The following is an 18,574-nucleotide window of genomic DNA, read 5'->3' as shown; positions in this document are numbered from 1 at the left end:
CTGCAGGTGATAATCAGGTGAGTGGATGGAAGGCTTTATGGGCAGATACATGAATAGGCCTCTGTTAACACGCGCACCTTTATGTGGGTCAGCGTTCAGCAGTTTGAGTAAGAGAATAAAAGATGAATTATCAGGCTGTGTGATGAAACTAAAATTTGTTTTCTATCTGACTTGTTTCCAAAGCAGAGAAACCATCAGTCTTTACGAGGACGAACGTGACGATTTGGGAGTGTCAGTGATCTTACTGAAACTGGATATTACTGCCAAGAAGGAGGAAAAAAACAGAGGGGCAAATGGAAAACAGAGAGAGGCATGATGCATACCTCGGCCCTTTCTTTAAAAGCGACACTCAATCTCCGTGTCCAATCCGTTACCGGGGGATGAAATTCAAAGTCAGAAATCTCGCTTGATGAGAAATAAATTAGTTGCATCGCATGCTCTGAGCGGAGCGCACTCACAAACACACACATTTGTCAAATCAATTAGATTCCATTGCAGCATATTACGGTAATATTTCCTACAGAGATAAAGGGGGATAAAAGAGGGCGAAAATAATTACGTAATTATTTTTATTATGATTCACAGGAAGTTAATAAAAATAAGAATTAAGAGTGAGCTATAAATCAGGCTATTGTTTTGATATTTTTGATATTATCTAATACACCAGTGACGTCATTGTGCTTCACATCTTGAAATAAGTATGTGGTGAAATCTGATATTATTTATTAGCCTGTCTAACATAAGTTGATATAACCAGGCGTGGAAGAAGTATCAAAATATTTTACTTAGGTAAAGGTAACAATACTACAACAAATCAAATAGATAAATATTTTTTCATGATTATTATTATGTTTTAAAACCCTCCATTACAATCCTGCATCGAAATAGTCTAAAGGAAAAGTGTAAATAAGAACATGGACAGCGAAATGTATCTTAAATGTCAAACATAAAGTCATTAAAAATAAAAAAAAAAGAATAAAATGAATTAATGTAAAATAGCCCAATTCAAATAGTTATTTTATCAATATTATCACATTCATATATTATTATTATTACCATATATATACACACACACACACATATATATATATATATATATATATATATATATTTAAACATCATTACAGACTCATTAACTTGGCTATAAAGCTCATTTTAACAACTTTATATCCTGCTTTACTGTTTAATCTGTAACAATGCATAGTTCCTGAATTGATTATATGTTTTATGTGTAAAATTTTAATATAAAAAGTACTAACTACAGCAGTCAAATAAATATAGTGGAGTAAAAAGTAGGATATTTGCCTCTGAAGTGCAGTAAGCACCCTGTAAAGTCGCATAAAATGCAAGTGCTCAAATAAAGTACAAGTACCTAAGGCTACAGTAACACTCCTCCACTGTTTATATCCTTACAGATTAATATCGTTTATACTTTTTTTAAATACTAAAATGTATTTATTATTAACTCAGAACTAAGATTTACTGTCTTTTGTGCACTTTAAATGCAGTTTTGTTGAGTGTGAACAAAAGTTTCAGTGTTTTAACGTAGAAAATGTCACAGTTAGTCGAGCTATGACATGCAATACAAAACACAGGCTACACACGAGTCAGCAGCCCACAGGCTATATCTTGTTTTGCTATGTATTGTTGAATCCTCACTGTCGTCCGACGACGTCACGCCCCGCAGCTAGCGCGAGAACAGTGTTTGGAAATGTGTGTGTGTGTGTGTGGGGGGGGGGGGTCAGAAATAGCTCCTTGTACATGGCCCAGCATCCTCACAAAAACATGTCTCATTTTCTCATTTTGTTTGTTGTCATGGCTCATTTGTAAACATGCCTCAAACTATTTTCCAGTATAATGAGTGTAACTGTAGCTGATTGGAAATACAGCCAGGCTCAGATACAATAGGCTGCAGTGTCGCGCTGCTGCTGCTGATCCCAACAATCAGCTAACACAGACTTGTTTACATGGAGCTGCGCATATGGAGGAGAGGAGGGAGCTACACAGGCTGTGTGACAGATTTAATTTATGAAGCATGGAGCTTTGGGTTGATGTAAAGTATGTGTGAGGTGAATAGTAACCTGTAATTAGATGGTGACTGGTCAACATTGGGTTTTATCTCTTGTGTTTGTGTATGAGGGGGGAGATGTTGTTGCTGAATGGTTTTACTTATGTGCAGTAAAAGGGGAGCCTTGTATGAAGAGGTAAACATGTGAAGAATCTAAGCCAGTGATATTAACATACTGAAAAATGTATTTACTTTTAATCAAGATTTAGCCACCAGCAGTTTGCACAACTGGACCTACATGAGAAATGCAAAGAGGGTTTCATTTTTAAAGCGTGCAGCACTCTGTGTCTACCAGTAGGGGGCGCATTTGATGCGTCCTGGAGCCTGCTACACTGACACACCAGCAGCTACACAATGGTTTATATTTGACATGTGATTCCTATTTAAACACAATGTGTTTTACTTGCGCAAACATGTGATCAACTTGTGTTTGTAACCGTTCATTATGTAACACCGAGCACCATAAATACAGCCCTGGCAACAGGCTGCTCTGTCAGCTGCCCCGAGACAAAGACTAAAAAGCAGTGGGTATTCATGTTTCCTTTATTACTGAAATGTGTTTATGTATGTAAAACAGCACATAAAGAACATTTCTCTGTGCAAATACGTTTGGTACTTTGACAACAACCACGGATTCTCATTAAAAACCAACGACATTTTCTAGGTCCTCTGAAATAAATACAATATGCTTACACTGAACAAAGGTGCACCCCGTTACTTGTGTCAAATAAGAGGGTGAAAGTGCATCGTCTAAGAGTTGGGAGAAGGTCGAGCGGGATGATTGAAGCAAGCATGGGAGTCAGATGGAGGGTGCAGAATTATGTTGGGTTGTTTTTTGCCTTTTTATCCCATGCAGTGAGGTAGGGATACCATGAGGTGCAAGGGCAACAAGTGCTAAGGTCGAACCACTTTGGTGTCCGAATCGTCTCCGAATTCTGTAGTAAATGCTGATAGGGAGGTCAGGGAGCGACTCACATGCTCCACAGACCATGATGCATCTGTCAATATGAGGGTTGTCCACTGCACCACATATAAGGTATCACTTTTTTGCCATATTGAGGAATAATAAATAAATAAGTGTATAGATTGTAGCAACGATTATATACACAGGATTTATGTTTCACAGTAATGTTCGTAACAAGTTAACGTTTTGATTACACCATGTCGTCTGAAGCTGATGTCACTCAGACGTTAGGTCAGTGTTTCTGTTCTGATACAAACACAAACCCGGTTTTATTAAGTTTTAGTACATAAATATTTGCATTGTGTTAGTGCAGAAATAACACAATCAGTGTTTTTATCATTCTTAAACGCCTCTTTCTAATCTCAGCCACGCAGCTCATGGGGCTCTTTAAGTTTCCAGAGGTAATTATGACTCCTGACGAGCTCAGAGGAACCAGAGTGACACCAAATATATCCTCTTATAAGTTCTTCACCACGCCAGGAGACAGATACTGTGCACATGTGGCTTTGAAGAAAGAAAAGGAGTTTGAAGATGGATTGTACCTCAGGTATCTACTACAATGTTTCTTCAAAGCCAGATGCAAAGACATGATTCATAGGTATAAAAAGGTGCCACTTTCTGAGGCAGCTCCATGTTGGGAAACCCTGTTTTTGTGTGTGTGTGAGAGAAAAAGGAAATCCCTGCCAACACCTCAGCTGGATGCTGGACGCTGGATGCTGTGTGCAGCAGGAGCCCCCCCATGCATGATTGTGATGAGGATTACAGTGAAGTTTTACTTCATTCAGCAACAAGGTGAGGCACACGAGTCAGGAGACACAATGTCCCTTCTGTTAGAAAGTAACAAAATAAAATAAAAACAACAAGCCTTGACCTTTCAGGAGCTTAACATGCACAAATGTCGCCAAACACAGGTTCAAAATCACAAGTTATCTCTTAAAATCCCTTCAAAAACACACCAAAAAAAACTGGAAGAGGTGCAGTTTTCATGGTGATAAAGGAAACAGTGCCGTCCTGGAGGAGAAGTTAAAGCACAAGGGTTAGGAAGGTCTTCGAGAAAGGCTGATCACACCTATCTAGTAGCACTCGCCACCTCTCTGTGGAGTATTTACAGTTTGGATTGTGGACACAACTTCTTCCGTAAAACCAAAACCCCTCACCTGGAAGTGCACATGGCCAAATATCTGTACAGTACAATAGTGCTTTGTTGAGATATAAGAGTGGATCGTCATGTCATGGACAGTTATCATACAGTGAGTGGCAGAGTGGGATATGCATATAATTTAGCAGGACAGGGTGGGGAGGGTGTCAAACCCTGGAAATAAGCACTTCACATTCTTCAAACCAACCACAGCTGAGACCAGCACCAGAGCTCTGAGTCTTGGGGACAAGTTCACTCATCTGGACGCCTGGTCAGCCGGGCCTACTGTCAGTACAACTGCACAACTTCAGGAAAAGATTATCAAGGATCATGTCGGCCTATTGCTCCAAACAACATGAAGGCCTTTGGGTGTTTGCTATACTGATAAAAGGCCATTTTGGACAAGATTTATTCCTAGAAAAAGTAAAGGGAGCAGGAGAATCAGTTGCCAGTATTATGTACAGAATCACACAGCCACGGTACAACCTCTCCATCAAAAGTCAGTCAGAGCCATCAGGCGTTTCTCCGGGAGTTACTGGTGGCGGATGAGCGGCCTGTCTCATGGTCGGGTCTGTATTTGAGCCAGCAGATGAGCCATGTGACGACCACCGAGAACATGGCCAGGATGCTGGCTACCGACAAGCAAATGGGTCCCGCCGGCGAGGGAGGAATGCTGTGACTGTGCACAAAGATCAGGCCCATGAAGAGCAACACCAGCATGGACAGAAAGGAGAAGATGACACAGACGCAGCCGGTGGTCAGCGCCACTCTCTTGCAGCTCTGACAGCTGTCGTAGCGCACCGAGTCCTGGGAGAGGGTCGTGGCAGTGGACACGGTGGTGGACGGGGTCGCCTGGCTGACGCTGGACGTCCCCGACGCCTCCTCCCGACGGAGGGCGACGAGGGCTGGATGCAGCGGGGGAGGGTACGGCGGCAAAGCGTCCTGAGGCAGCGGGTCCGAGTCGATGTAGAGCGGAAAATCCTCCGTCACCTTGGTGTTGTTGGGCAGGTTTTGTATCCGATAATCCGGCACTGGAGTCCGGTGGCGACAGACGGGGCAGCTGATGCGCCATGGCCGCTCCTCCCGGAGATGAAGCGTGTTCAGGCACTCCTCGCAAAACGTGTGCAGGCACTCTAGGATCTTAGGAGCCCGGCGGTCAAGGTCGAAATAATTATAGCAGATTTTGCATTCGTACTCCTCGTAGGGAAACGCCGAGGAGGCCTCGCCGGGGGGTTCCGCTCCGTTTGATGCCAAATCTACCTCTGCCATGTCATCTTTCGCCATTCACATTCTCCGGTGAACACAAAGGGAGCTGGCGGACAGATGCTGATGACGGTGCACGTCTCTCCTCCTCTCCCCCTCCTCTCCTCCCCGCTCATTGAAACGCCATCATCCCCGCAGACATTGCTGATGTGTTGTTATTACCCCCACAGCGTCCTCGATGGAGAGCGGGGCGTCTGCTGCTGCTGATGCTGCTGCTGATGCTGCTGCCGCTCAGTCTAAACGATCGGGATCCCGGGTTAATAGTAAAAAGCTCTCATTGCGTCCTCGGCTGTGTGGGAACAGATGATGTAATGGTGGTGACTCCGACGCGAGGGCTCATCCATCCAGAGAGTCCGAGCATCCCACAAAGGCAGAGAGAAACAGAGAGGGAGGGGAGGGGAGGGAGGGATGTGTCGCCTCAGAGTCCCGTTAAATCCATTAAAGAGAGAGTGTGTGTGTGTGTGTGTGTGTGTGTGTGTGTGTGTGTGTGGTTGTCAGTGCGCTCTGGGTGTGTGCACCGGGCAGCTATGACAGCCACGCGCGGTCGCAATTACGTAGCGCTTGCCAGGATGCGCTAATTTGGTCATCTGAGGGCGTCAAGCCACTGTTTCCTGTAACAAAGAGCGTGTAAACTCACACAATGATCCAATCACGCACGGGCCTGCGCTGTCTTACATTACAAGGAGGGATTGGACGGAACAATGGCAGCTAACTGTATTATCCAACCCATATAAGAAGAGGGGAGGTTAATTTGGTAAAGGGAAGTGACTCTGTTCCGCATTTAGACAATAGATCATGTCAGACTTATTTGGAGGCTCCAGGCATCTCAGCATGGTGCTGTGGAAAATCACAGATATTTCATTATGTAGGTGTACATGTTGTAGGAGCAGATATCTGTGCACAACAACACATCAAATGCAACTTTCACTGGTCTAAAAGCCTTTTCTAACCATCTGAAAGTCACTAAATCAGCTTCAATAAGCACAGCGAGGCTCCTCCAGAGTGTGAATATCAGCTTTCAATGTGCTGCCATCATTCTTCTAAGTGCACAAATAGGCCATTGATGGAGGTCAAATGATCTGAAACCCTGCGGTTAAGTCTTAATGTGATCATATGGTGAGCTGGTCCTGTGAACTGGTGCTCACAAGATTTTGGTTTTGGAGCCGACAGCTACATTCTCTCAGGGAAAGTTCTGTTTAGTCTTTTTTCATGAAGCTGATAACATCCCTGAGACGAAACTATCAGAGCACAGTTGTCCTTTCTTGACTCATGGATGGATAACTGAACAGACACAGGGGCACCCAGCAGTACGGTTCAGTCCAGCCCGGTACACTTTTTTTCCATTACCACTGTTGAAAATTGTGGATGGTACCAATGGTCCCCCCTCTGTTGGGGTACCTAGCACACAGATCTGGTACTAAAATGTGGAGCTGTGAACACTGCAGTCTGATTGGTCAGTAGAGGACGGTCACTCTGCTCAGGGCTGAGTTGTGTCTGGTTTTGAAACCACTGTTCATACTGTGGAGAGTTTTATATTACTAAACTATAACTATTAAATCAAAGGATGTTTTGCTTCTTCTCACAGCAGCTGTAGCAGCATATTGTTCTCGTTTAGTTGTTATTGTCTCTGATTTCTGCAGTATCTTCACTTATTGCCGTTTTTACTCCGCTAACGTTAGAGTTCACACTTGTTGCTTCGCGGGCATCATTACTGTTCTGCAACTACAACACAGTCCCTGATTGATTGCTTACATTTTCCTTCTGTTTTCAAAGGAAATTTACAGTTTACATGCAGTCTCTTGTCGGTACAACAACACTAATTGATGTTTTTTTCCCTCCAACAACAAAATCACGTGGTTAGGTTTAGAAAAAGAACAGGGTTTGGCTTAATCTCACGAGATGCAAAAACTGCTCTCCCAGGTGGAAGTCTGTGTTTGCTGGACCCATCCACATCCCCGCCCACCTGCCTTACTTGGACTTTCGCCGCCTTAACTTTCGTTCTTGTCCTGCTGCGGTCCCCCCGATGCTGCTGAGCACAGTTACGGCTTTTTCTGATGCCGCAACTCTCTGCCCAAGTGCTGGATTTCGACGACTTCAGAGTGAGACCGGGTTGGTGTGGAGCGGCACTGAGTCCAGACTCATACAGAGAGCGAAACAGAATGTTGAGCTCACGTCATCAGGATGGTTTCACCAGGCTAACAGAGAAAGAGCACAAGGTACTGCAAAGAGAAACAAAATAATAACAACCAAAAAAAGACACAAAATTACCTCAAAGTGACAAAAACCACAAAAAGATGCATAAAAACTACAAACAGACACAAACAACAACAATAAAGAGACAAAAGAGAGGTGCAGAGAGGTGGTGGGTTTATAGAGGCTGCACTATAAGACACAAGATTGATGTTGTGTGTTACTGTGTGATAAACATCCTGTCAGGATCCGAGTGTGTTTCCATTGTTTTCCCTCCCCTTTTGTTCTTGTCTTGTCTTCCTGTCTTGTGTGTGTGTCTGTCTGGAGCTGGGCGGAGTTGGACTCACCACTCACCACTCACCTGCACACCTGCCAGCCATCAGCAATCAAGCCATCTCCACTCCACTCTGTATGAAAGCCTGGTCCAGTTCACATCTCTTCACCAGATTGTCTGCTTACCTGTGTGGTACCTGCGTGCTTTGGCTCACGATCCTTTGTCTTTTTTTTTTTAACTTTAGTTTTTGGTCATCTGTTAGCTCTCTGGATTTTGACTCTGTTTTCTGCCACTTAGATTGTTCCTGTCTTGCTGCACTCAGCCTCACACCACCACGGCCATACTCACCTGGTTCCTTCTGGACATTCTCTGGAAGCCCTCAGACTCCGCAACCCCCGCCCCGCTCCAGCTCCGCTCTTCTGTAATTACAATAAAAGACTTTCTTCATCTACCAGCAGCTTTTCAGAGTCTTATGTCTGTACTTTGGGTCCACGTTTGACACTTCCTTTATGACACATCCTGTAATTCATTTCCCTAAAATATATATCACCTGCTCGAGATATTGATACTTGCTGACAAGTGAAAAGTGTTAATTTCATCCCCTAAAGAGAGAACAGTTGGTTCATAACAAGAGGTGGTCACACACACTGTCAGGGGTTTATATCATAAGGGTCATCACAATGTGTTATATTGATTGTTCGGACAACATTACGATATATCTGCCAGCATTGGGACCAAACTGTTGTTTTGTAAGTCACAAGTGAGTCTCAAGTCGAGTCACAAGCCCTAAACTTTGAGTTTCAAGTCCTATACGAGACGTAATGTGCTCTTCACCAAAGCAAACACCAGTTAAACAACTGAGTAACAATATATTAAATTTACAATAATCGTGAATGTTTTTTAAAAACTGTATTGATTTGTAAACAAGTTTGTTAGAACATGTGCGACTGAACTTAATCAGATAAATAGCAGTGCTGCAGTCTTTCTTGATTTTGTCAAGTCGAGTCTAAAGTCATCAAATTTGTGACTCAACTCTGACTCAAGTCCAAGTCATGTGACCTGAGTCCACTTTGCTGATGTCACAAAGTCTGCCATGACATGATTTCAGTTAAAGTCAGAGGCCTGTTGATACAAGACGACATCAGTAAACACCCTAATTGTGTTCTTCTTGGCCGCTCTTAAGGGTGACAATATAAACCAGTGTTTTCACTTTCGATGATATCGGATCGTCGATCATGTCATGGATATATTGATCCAAATGGATGTGTCATGACAGTCTCATTCTTAGATATACATCTCATAGATCAGAGACAAGAAACTTTCAGGACATGCTGAGTGTCCCAGACTCCACTTTAAGGTCCTCAAAATGTTGCTGACTTGTAATTTCTTTGGAAATTAGCAAACACTTCCTGCATGAACAGCTCTCTGTCACAGCAGGAACAACACTGACATTCAATTCGAAAGCATTACCATAGTGATGGAGAATCATCTTTTAAAAATGCAATCTTATTTCCCCTAAACCATATGTGTGCTTTGTGTCCAAAATGTTCATAGATCTGATTATTTACTGCAAATATTGTATGCAGAGTGATGAGTGCAGATAAAAGTTGCACTCTGCACTCTTCTCTGGATATATATGATCAGTCATATCTCATGTTTAACAACTGAAACCAATATCAGCCTGGTTATGGACCAATGAACTGCCTTCTTATTTTATAGCCTATACATTCCTCAGCAATGTAAACATACTCCACCCTGCCATTAAATCGTCCTTCCTCTTGCTCTACTGTGATAACACCATCCCAGTATAAAGGTCGGACAACTTTCTACTCCTGCAGACAACCTGTTCAGCCCACCTGTAGCCACGCCCCACTGCGCAAACCCGTGGCGCACCTGCAGCCGCACCTGTCCGGAGCTGTGCGCCCTGGCCGCGCAAATTTCCCCTTCAGTTACTTCTCCTGCTCAGAGAATCCACATCAACCTGCTCCTCTTCCACCTAACATGCTGGAGCTCCTGGCGTACCTCCACGACTCGGAGCTCGTGGCCCAGTTCCAGAGACGATGCGGACTCTTCCTAGTCGACGCCGCGCATCACAGCAAAGAGAGGACGCGCGCTCCGACTGGAACCCCAGTCCAAGCAGATGAACCACGTGGGCAGCTGAAGGGAAGATGGGACCACCAGGATAAGAACTCAAACTATCAATACAAGGAGAATGGTGTACGTTTAGTGACAAGTGCATTTGATTCCCACATCGTTTAGATAATATCAAAGGTTTAAATTAACTTGTGGTGTCACAGCTCTGCTTCACATTACTATAGAACACTGCTGTGAAGGTTTATAGGAGTTAATAATGCGCTTAAAGGAACACTTAGATGTGTTAAAGATCATGCAAACCAAACAGTGACTGGCTTTTCTAGTTTGTCTGGGTGTCTCTGTCCGCCACCAGATCCTCATCTGCACAATGACTTACTGTGTGGGATGTTAACATTCTTCTGTGTCTCCCTTTTCTTACACAAACAACTTATTTAGGCTGTTGACAAAGTGGAGACAAACACAGTCAAGGTGTTTTCTGGCATAGGGAGTCAGGACCCTTAGATAATGTGCAGTAAATGGAGCTCCTCCACAGAGGGGTGTTCAGAAGGGACATTGTTTTGTATTAATAAATCCACCAGGAGTCATCATGACAACTCAGCCTGTAACAGCTGTTGGGTAATGAACTCAGTTGCTCTGGAATATCTTTGTCAAGCTTCAGGTCTCATGAAAGATGCCTGTTGTGTTATGGGAAATGTAGGATCCAGCATTTTGGAGCTTGATGCGTATGAGACAGAGGCCACGTTCTGCAGGCATGTCAGAGTTGATTTGAGGACAGATTGTTCACACTGTTATTTGCAAGTGATCAGATTTGTGTGTCCTGATATCATCATGGGGTGAAACAACACAGGCATCAGTAACTACGTAGCAGCGCTGGTGACGCAGCTTTCCAACACAGAAGCATTACAAATGGAGTTCCATCATTTTACCCTCCATGCAGTTGTGCCATCAAGTTGTACTGAATTTTATTTGGCGTCTGTTCACGGACTGTTGTTCTCAATGTTGTCCTCAGCTAGTAGCAGCATGCTTCCACCCAGCACTTCTGTCACTCTGGATTTGATGTCATCATGTGTCATGTTTAAAGACAATTTGAAATCTGATTCGAGTGTTCAGAGCAGCTGGACAGAGACACATTTGTGGATATCCGATTGGAATCGCATTTCAAACCACTCCCTAATATGGTTCAGATCTGATTTGCAAAAATCAAATTTCATGTGGTTATTTGCTGTCCAGACTCTCTACAGTCGATCTGGATACAACCTGGATATGCCAAAAAAAAAAAAAAAACGGATCTGGGCTGGCAGTCTGAACAAGGCCTTAAAGTCTCGGCACTCGTTTTGAATTTGTCTCTTGTGGGTCACCTAGCCATGGAATGCCAGTACTAAATTGTGCTTGGTATTTGTTCATGTGCAGCTTTGCACATTTGAATAGAAAAATCCAGTGCTTGCTGCTGCTGTAAACGATGAAATGTAATACAAAGAAGTTGTGAAAAAGGTGAGAGGCGTGTAGCCAACATAGGACACAACATAGTGTGACTGCAGTGTTGGCTGGCAGATGTAAACTGATCTGATACCGCTCCAGGAGGCGTCTTCAAGCGCCTGGTGCCATCATATTTTGTGGTTGATCTGTAGGTGCATTTCCAGCCACCTCTTCTTATGTGCATTTTCCGTTTGCTCTCACAAAAACCTGAGGGAAAAGCCCAAAAATGCAAAAAAAAATCTTGAGTTATCGCGAAAAAATATGCATTTTGGGGAGCTGGAAATGTTGGTGTATTATTAAAAGGTAAAAACGAGTCAGTGCTATGGGAACAGCCTCTGCAAATAAGCGATGATGCACATTGCATTGCAGCCACTGCACGCCGTCTTTGTTGTCTCTGGATGGCTTTTAACGCGCATATCTACACAGGACTGTTACCAGAATTCTTCCAAGAGCACATAGCTGTAATATAAGTTGTTCAAAACCCTCCATTTCCATTGGCCACTGTGCTCTCTTGGTATGATACAGCCATTGTTTCCCTTCGTTTAATGTTTGACTGGCACTCTTCTTCTGCAGTAGTATATTGGCACCTGACCGACTACTTTTCTCGGTAAACCAAAGCCCAATATTTGCGTAACAGAAGTGGATGGATAGCACATGAATTGCATTTTAGTTTTGAAAATTTGGTTAAATTTGTGTTTACTCTCTGCAGGGCTGCAGCAGGCCTCAGTACGAGGTGAGGAACCACCTGTTGCACTTCCTCTTCCTGCTCTCTGCAGGCCTGGGCCATGAAATCTTCTACATCACCTGCCTGCCGTGCATACACTGGAACCTGGACCCGTTCCTGTGCCGACGCCTCGTCAACATGTGGACCGTAAGTCACAGCTGGAGAGAAAATGTGTGTGTGCACTTCAGGCGTCTTCAGTCTGATGTCCGTTGGTGCCACAATGCCACCCCTCTTCTCTCTGCTCTTCATCTCTCCCTCTTCACCTTTCAGCCTCCTTTCATCCTTCTCCCCCCTCCAGTGACCTGTCTCTGACACCATCGTGTTCATATATCCCCAGGCCTGGGGGCCAGTGGGGCCAGCCTGACCAGGGGCCCTTGACATGGTGAGAGGCCACACATGTGGACACATAAGTGGAAAAAAAAGTCAAGGATCTCCCCTTTAGATGTTTGTTCTGACGGACTCCAGCACATTACAACAAGAGACCCTGAAAACATGTCAGATGTGATCCCAGAAGGAGTGTATTTGACACTCTGAGGGACACACAGTCACCCTCACTCTTGTACTGTGTGTGATAGGCAGTGTGTTTTTGTGCCCTTTGTGTCCCCGCCCCGAGCGCTTGGTGGGTGCCCCGCGTCTGAACCCCTTGTTTGGCCCCTCAGGGGAAGAGACACCATTCTTCTGGCATCCTGGCTGCACCAGGCCCTTGTGTGAACTCCTTTCAAACTCACATAAACACCAACACACACATGCTCGCACTCCCCGCCTCGCCTGCTAAACACACTCACTGAGCTCCCTCTAGTTAGGCATTACCAGCTTTACTCTGTGTTCTCCTCCCCCTAGTCTACCAGCAGAGTGTTTTATTGGCCTCATCAGCGCTGTGAGCTTTCTCTCTCTGGACCGAACATTTGGTCTGTCAGCCCTCGGGGCGCATCACCCCGCACTTCTAACAGCACCCTGCCATTGTGCTGGTGGAGTTATCTAAGGTTCATGGAGGGCTGTGCACTCTCTCTCCTCTGTCTCTGTCTCACACACAAATCTGGCAACTCACGCCAATGTTTGAAGTGCACCCATGCAAATTAAGACTTGTATGCATGAGCACACACATTGCAGGCCCATAACGGACACACACACTCATTATACACACATGGACCCCGGTGTCCTTCAGTACTCTCTGTTGGCTTTACTTGCAGGGTGACTTTGGTTGACTTAGAAAACAATAACTGTCATTAACCATATGGTCATGAATTACATTGCCGTGTTGTATGGTATTATTGTAGCATAGTGTTATGCAAATCACACACCTACTGTGCTGTTTGGAATATCAAAAATCCACTTACAGCATAGAGGGCACACACCATGACATGGAGAACTGCATGTAAAGTTTTGACGATGGCAGACGATGGTCACACTCATTGACAAAAACTCTTAACTCCCAGAAGATAATTTTTTCAGCTACACGGCCTTGGCCCAGGATCAGCCAAACTCACGTCTGTGTCAAACTCATTTTAGTTCAGGGGCCACATACAGCACAATTTGATCTCAAGTGGGCCAGACAAATAAAACCACTGCATAATAACCTATAAATACCAACCCCTTCAAACTTTTTCCCCCTTTTTTTAGTGTAAAGATTTTCCTTCTGTAAAATGCTGAACAGCCTGCGATGTTCTCAGAACAATATGTGCAAATTCAACAGTATGTCTCAGTTTTTCCACATTCAGTCAGTCTACTAATCACCGTCATTACATGTGCATTTTTTCCCTAACTGTCCACTAAAATGGAAGCTATTGAAGAGGCAGGTTAAGTCATCACCTGCCTTACAAACCATTTACAAATGTAAAGTTTTGTCAGTGCCTTAGCAGCAGGCTTCCACCCATATTGTTTTAAGATAAAAGTCTGAGACAGATTCTTTTATACTGAAGCGGCTGCTTCAGGGAGCTGAGCTGAAAGGCGAAGCTTTCGATTTACTGTTCCATCTACGTCCCAACCCTCACCTGTGGTCATGAGCTCTGGGTAGTGACTGAAAGAATGAGATCGCGGATACAAGTGGCCGAAATGAGTTTCCTCCGTGGGGTGTCTGGGCTCAGCCTTAGAGATAGGGTGAGGAGCTCGGACATCCAGAGGGAGCTCAGGAGTAGAGCTGCTGCTCCTTCATGTCGAAAGGGGTCAGTTGAGGTGGTTCAGACATCTGATCAGGATCCTCCAGGCACGTCCAACTGGTAGGAGGCCCCAGGGCAGACCCAGAACATGCTGGAGGGATTACATATCTAATCTGGCCTGGGAACACCTTGGGGTCCCCCAGGAGGAGCTGGAAAGTGTTGCTGGGAAGAGGGACGTCTGGGGTGCTTTGCTTGGCCTGGTGCCCCTTGACCCTGCCCGGGATAAATGGACAAAAATGGATGGATGGATTTTCTCGCATGCAGAGACAGAGAATCCGAAAATTCTTGATGAACTGAAGTCATAGGAGTCACACAACTTGTGCAGCATAATCCAAGTCTCATTTATCCACTGTTATGCTCCGTACTTCCCAAACAGACACGACAAGATAGCATAACGTGGTTGGTACCAATGCAGGCCTTAGGTCCTCGAGTTTGATATGATAACTGTGTCTTCACTGTAGCTTTAAAACTGAGCCGATACAGCAGGTTTATTCGATGCTTCGATGACGTTTGCCCATTGCCTCTTTGCTCCTTTCATCGTCTTGTCTCTCTGCACCCTGACTGTTACTTTACGAGTCCCTGATTTTTGGGTGAAAATCTACCATTGCAGTAGACTTAGACTTGTTGCTCTACACATTCAGAGTGCTTAAAAACAGTTTGCAGTTAATGAGGTTATTCTTTGCATCAGTGGAGACGTGCAGACCCACTCAGCAAAAAACAATAACTGCACAAAACTCTGGAAAAGCCACATTCCAAAAAGCACATATATAAAAGTTTCTAAAGGAACACCAGAGGATTGTAAGTCAGCAAGCAGGCCAGTAAAGGCCGAGCAAAACTTTAAAATTGGCCCCAGAAGAAATTCTCCTGCCTCATTAAGGCGATCTCAGTAAATTGCAGGAGCCACGCTGTAGGGATTTGCCATATTGGCTCCACAGTCATATTACGGAGGAACTATTACATATCTGCAGAAAATAAGTTCAAGAGAGCAGGCAGCGGCATCACTCCCAAAATACCCATTGTGTAAATGGACCTCTATTATGTGCTCTTGATGAGTTTCACAGTCGTTAAACTTCTGGTAGCTTTGATGTTAAAGACGAAGATCTTTATGAAGCAGAGTGTGTCATTCTCAGATATGTTGCTGGTTTGTGTATATAGATGATTTTTATATCACTTAGAATTAACCCTAAGAGTGAAATTCATTAGCGCCAGTGTTGAGAGAAGCTTTCAGAAATATAATTCTCTTAGCACAACTGTGTAGTTTCCAGTACGTTGGTGGTCACTGGGCTGCTCTGCATCTTCCATTTCTCCATTTTCTCCACACAAACAGTGACCTCTGCACTAGCCTCTCTTCCCCACACACACACACAGTCCCCCACACACTCTATGTTGACAGATCAAAGTCCAAAGCAGCACTGGCCTCAATCAATACACTTATTCACGAGGAAACACACGCTCACGCACAGCTATCTGTCTGCGTGTGTGTCTTGACCTGTCTTTAACTCTTCCCTTAATGTGACCAGACTGCGCCTGGCTCAGTCGTTTGATGTCGCTCGTACAAAGGCACCAATGAGACGCTGGCCCATGAGGCAGCTGAATATCATGTTTGTGTTGATGGTGAGTGCAGGGGGTGGGGCGAGGGTATCATATCATGCAAGCACTTGAACTGGTAGGCAGATTCATTGTGTGAAGGCAGAGGGGCGGGGGGCGCAGTGTTGGTGTGCACACAGTATGGCTCGTTGTATGAATACATAGTCGTGGTGAATGGATGGGGTCAGACGTGCTGAATGGGTTCACCATTGTCTGTCCACTGTTTATTGTCCACTTCATTGTACCAAATATTCGCTCTGGGTGCGAGTGTGTAGGTACAGTGTAGGTAGATGCAAATATTGGAATAATAAAGTTTATGTTCATGCATGACCGGAGGACGAGGACAGATGGGAAAGAAAGGTTTAGCTATGGGAAATAACAAGCCATTAGTGTTGGAGGGTTCAGTCTCATTATCTCCCTGAGTTATGCTTACTGAGCGTATTCTCTGTCTTTTGGCCAAAAGTATGCAGACAGGAGTGTCCACATACTTTTGGTCTGGGGCTATTCAGACTATGGAGTTTGAGGCTGTTAGCTTGCCTTAGCACAAACACTGTAGGCAGCAGAAAACTGCCAGCCTGACTCTACCCAAAGATGAAAAAAGTATGCCTACCACAACCTCTAAAGCTTAGTCATTAACACACTTTAACTTGTTTCTTTAATCTGTGAACAGACTGAAAGTAAAAATGCCAATTTGCAGTTTTTACCAGAAGTTGCGTGCTGTGTCCTGGCTATTTCTTGGCTGAGCACGACATCCCAGAGTCTTGTCTTTACTGTGAGACCCTCGGTGGGGATTTCTGGGAGAATTTTTTAGGAACTTTACAGCCATTTTAGAGCATTCGAAACAAAAATCTTAGATTAGGGGTTCACAGAGTTTTTATGCTCTTTTAGGGAGCCAGCATATGACTGAGAGCCGCACAGGAAAAGTGCACACGCTATCACTTTTTTATGACGTTTATAATGACGTACTAACATGTTACAAAAACTGTCGACAGTGTACTAGCATACATATGATTCATTTTACATTCCAATTTCCACTTAAATACATTTGAAAATAATGAAATAGGGAGACAATATGGTGTTTGAACCAACAGTAATAATAATAATGGCAACGTGTTACGTTAATTCATGATTATGATTATGATTACGGTGGTGAGTGTTTGTCTGTCGTGGCGGCAAAGCATTTTTTTTCTTTATATATTGGATATTGGGGAGGTTATGTCCCCCCAGTATATATATTATAATTACTGTCTAGATTTTGTGCATGTTAGCAAGCTGACATTAACATTTAGCTCAAAGCACTTGTAATTACAGCCGCACAGAGTTGTTAGCATGGCGAGACGCTTATACCTCATTTCCACTCATTGTTTAACTCTACTCATCTCAACTCACTCTATTGCGGAGAGTACCCCCTTTAGCTAATCGCCATGGCGACGTTGCGTGTAACAGCTGTGACATCATCTTCAACAAGACACTTGCTGAAACCAGTTAATTAGCAAACAAAAAGAGGAACATCTGCACTTCATCGATTGCACAGCATAGCGTACAGCATAGTTTTGTCGACTGTTATTCTTTAAATTCTGGGTTGAGTGAATAAAAAGTTGATGGTCGCTATTGATGGTAGCTTGGCTAGGTGTATATTTGAACCTTGGACAGAGCCAGTTAGACCCTCTCCCCATTTAAGTGTGACATTCTATCAAACCATTTCAAATTTTATTTGTTTAGCATCTTTCATACAGGTTAGTGCAGTTTGAGAGCTTCAAAGATGACTGACAAGCCGATAATAAGACCGCAAAAACGACAAAAAAAGATTCCAATGAAACAGTGTAACACTCTGAGAGCAGTGCATCTGAGCCAAAAAACGTGATGAAAAGGTAACAGAATAGATTCAAAATCTGTAGTTACGGTGATAGTGGAGTGGTAAATGTCCATGTGCTCAAAGCCAGGTTAATAAAGACGTGTTTTCATAGGTTTGTTTTGAAAGAATTGACCGGCGAGCCCTAAATCGTGACCTCAACCCCATCCACCACCTTTGGGATGAGCTGAGACACTAAACAGTTAGGCAGGCTTTATTACGGAATCAGCCAATACTCGTGTTGCCCCGACGTAAGTCTAAAGCCTAGTTCACATTACAAGATTTTCACCCTGATTTTGTGTCGCGGAGACTATCGTAATCTTTTCAGTGTTCATACCTGGCGACGTGTGCTTCTGTCAGCGGGAGTCTCGCCAACTGCGTTACGACCTGTGTGTGCACACCACAAGATTTCTCAACCGAGCCCTCGCCTACAGAGCCCCAGATGACGCAGTGACGTCACCAAACTTGTAGACGACGCATCGTAAAGGCATGGATATTCTTCAGTGTTGAATCAGATCTGCCTCCAGGGCCTGGTTCCAAACACAACACGCTCCCCGTGATCCTGTGGACGCCGCCATTGTTGTTGTTGCTTGCCAGGTTGTCAGTGTTGCCAGATCTTGGGAGAGAAACAAGCAACCAGGGCTATGGAAACAAGCCCAAAAGAAGCAACTATCATGCGTTTAAATAACTTATCAGACGAATATATATCGAGGAAGGTGATGTTTAAAGAGCAAGCCCAAATAAGCAACTCCACTTTAGAAACAAGCCCAAAGTCGCGGCTAATAAGC

At 44.2% G+C, this 18,574-nt stretch overlaps 2 protein-coding genes across 3 annotated transcripts in view; one reads left to right on the top strand and one right to left on the bottom strand.

The window, feature by feature from the left end:
• Positions 1-2,599: 2,599 nt before the first annotated feature.
• LOC126397977 (E3 ubiquitin-protein ligase rnf152-B) lies at positions 2,600-6,467 on the bottom strand. The gene has a single exon (XM_050057119.1). The coding sequence runs from the start codon at positions 5,452-5,454 to the stop codon at positions 4,684-4,686; it is 771 nt and encodes a 256-aa protein (XP_049913076.1). The 5' UTR covers positions 5,455-6,467; the 3' UTR covers positions 2,600-4,683.
• Positions 6,468-9,834: 3,367 nt separating this feature from the next.
• The window catches only part of sgpp2 (sphingosine-1-phosphate phosphatase 2), a 17,980-nt gene continuing 9,240 nt past the window's right edge, over positions 9,835-18,574 (top strand). Inside the window, exons 1-2 of one of the 2 annotated variants that reach the window (XM_050056998.1) lie at positions 9,835-10,114; positions 12,177-12,338. In XM_050056998.1, the coding sequence (XP_049912955.1) occupies positions 9,899-10,114; positions 12,177-12,338 (378 nt within the window). In that variant the 5' untranslated portion in view covers positions 9,835-9,898. Of the gene's footprint in view, positions 10,115-12,176; positions 12,339-15,805; positions 15,962-18,574 lie in introns of those variants that run through there. The other variant, XM_050057007.1, reaches the window with a different exon arrangement.

Source organism: Epinephelus moara, chromosome 2, assembly GCF_006386435.1.
Source record: "Epinephelus moara isolate mb chromosome 2, YSFRI_EMoa_1.0, whole genome shotgun sequence".
Lineage (NCBI taxonomy): Eukaryota > Metazoa > Chordata > Actinopteri > Perciformes > Serranidae > Epinephelus > Epinephelus moara.
The sequence above is the reverse complement of the archived record's forward strand: the minus strand, read 5'-3'. Positions and strand labels throughout refer to the sequence as shown.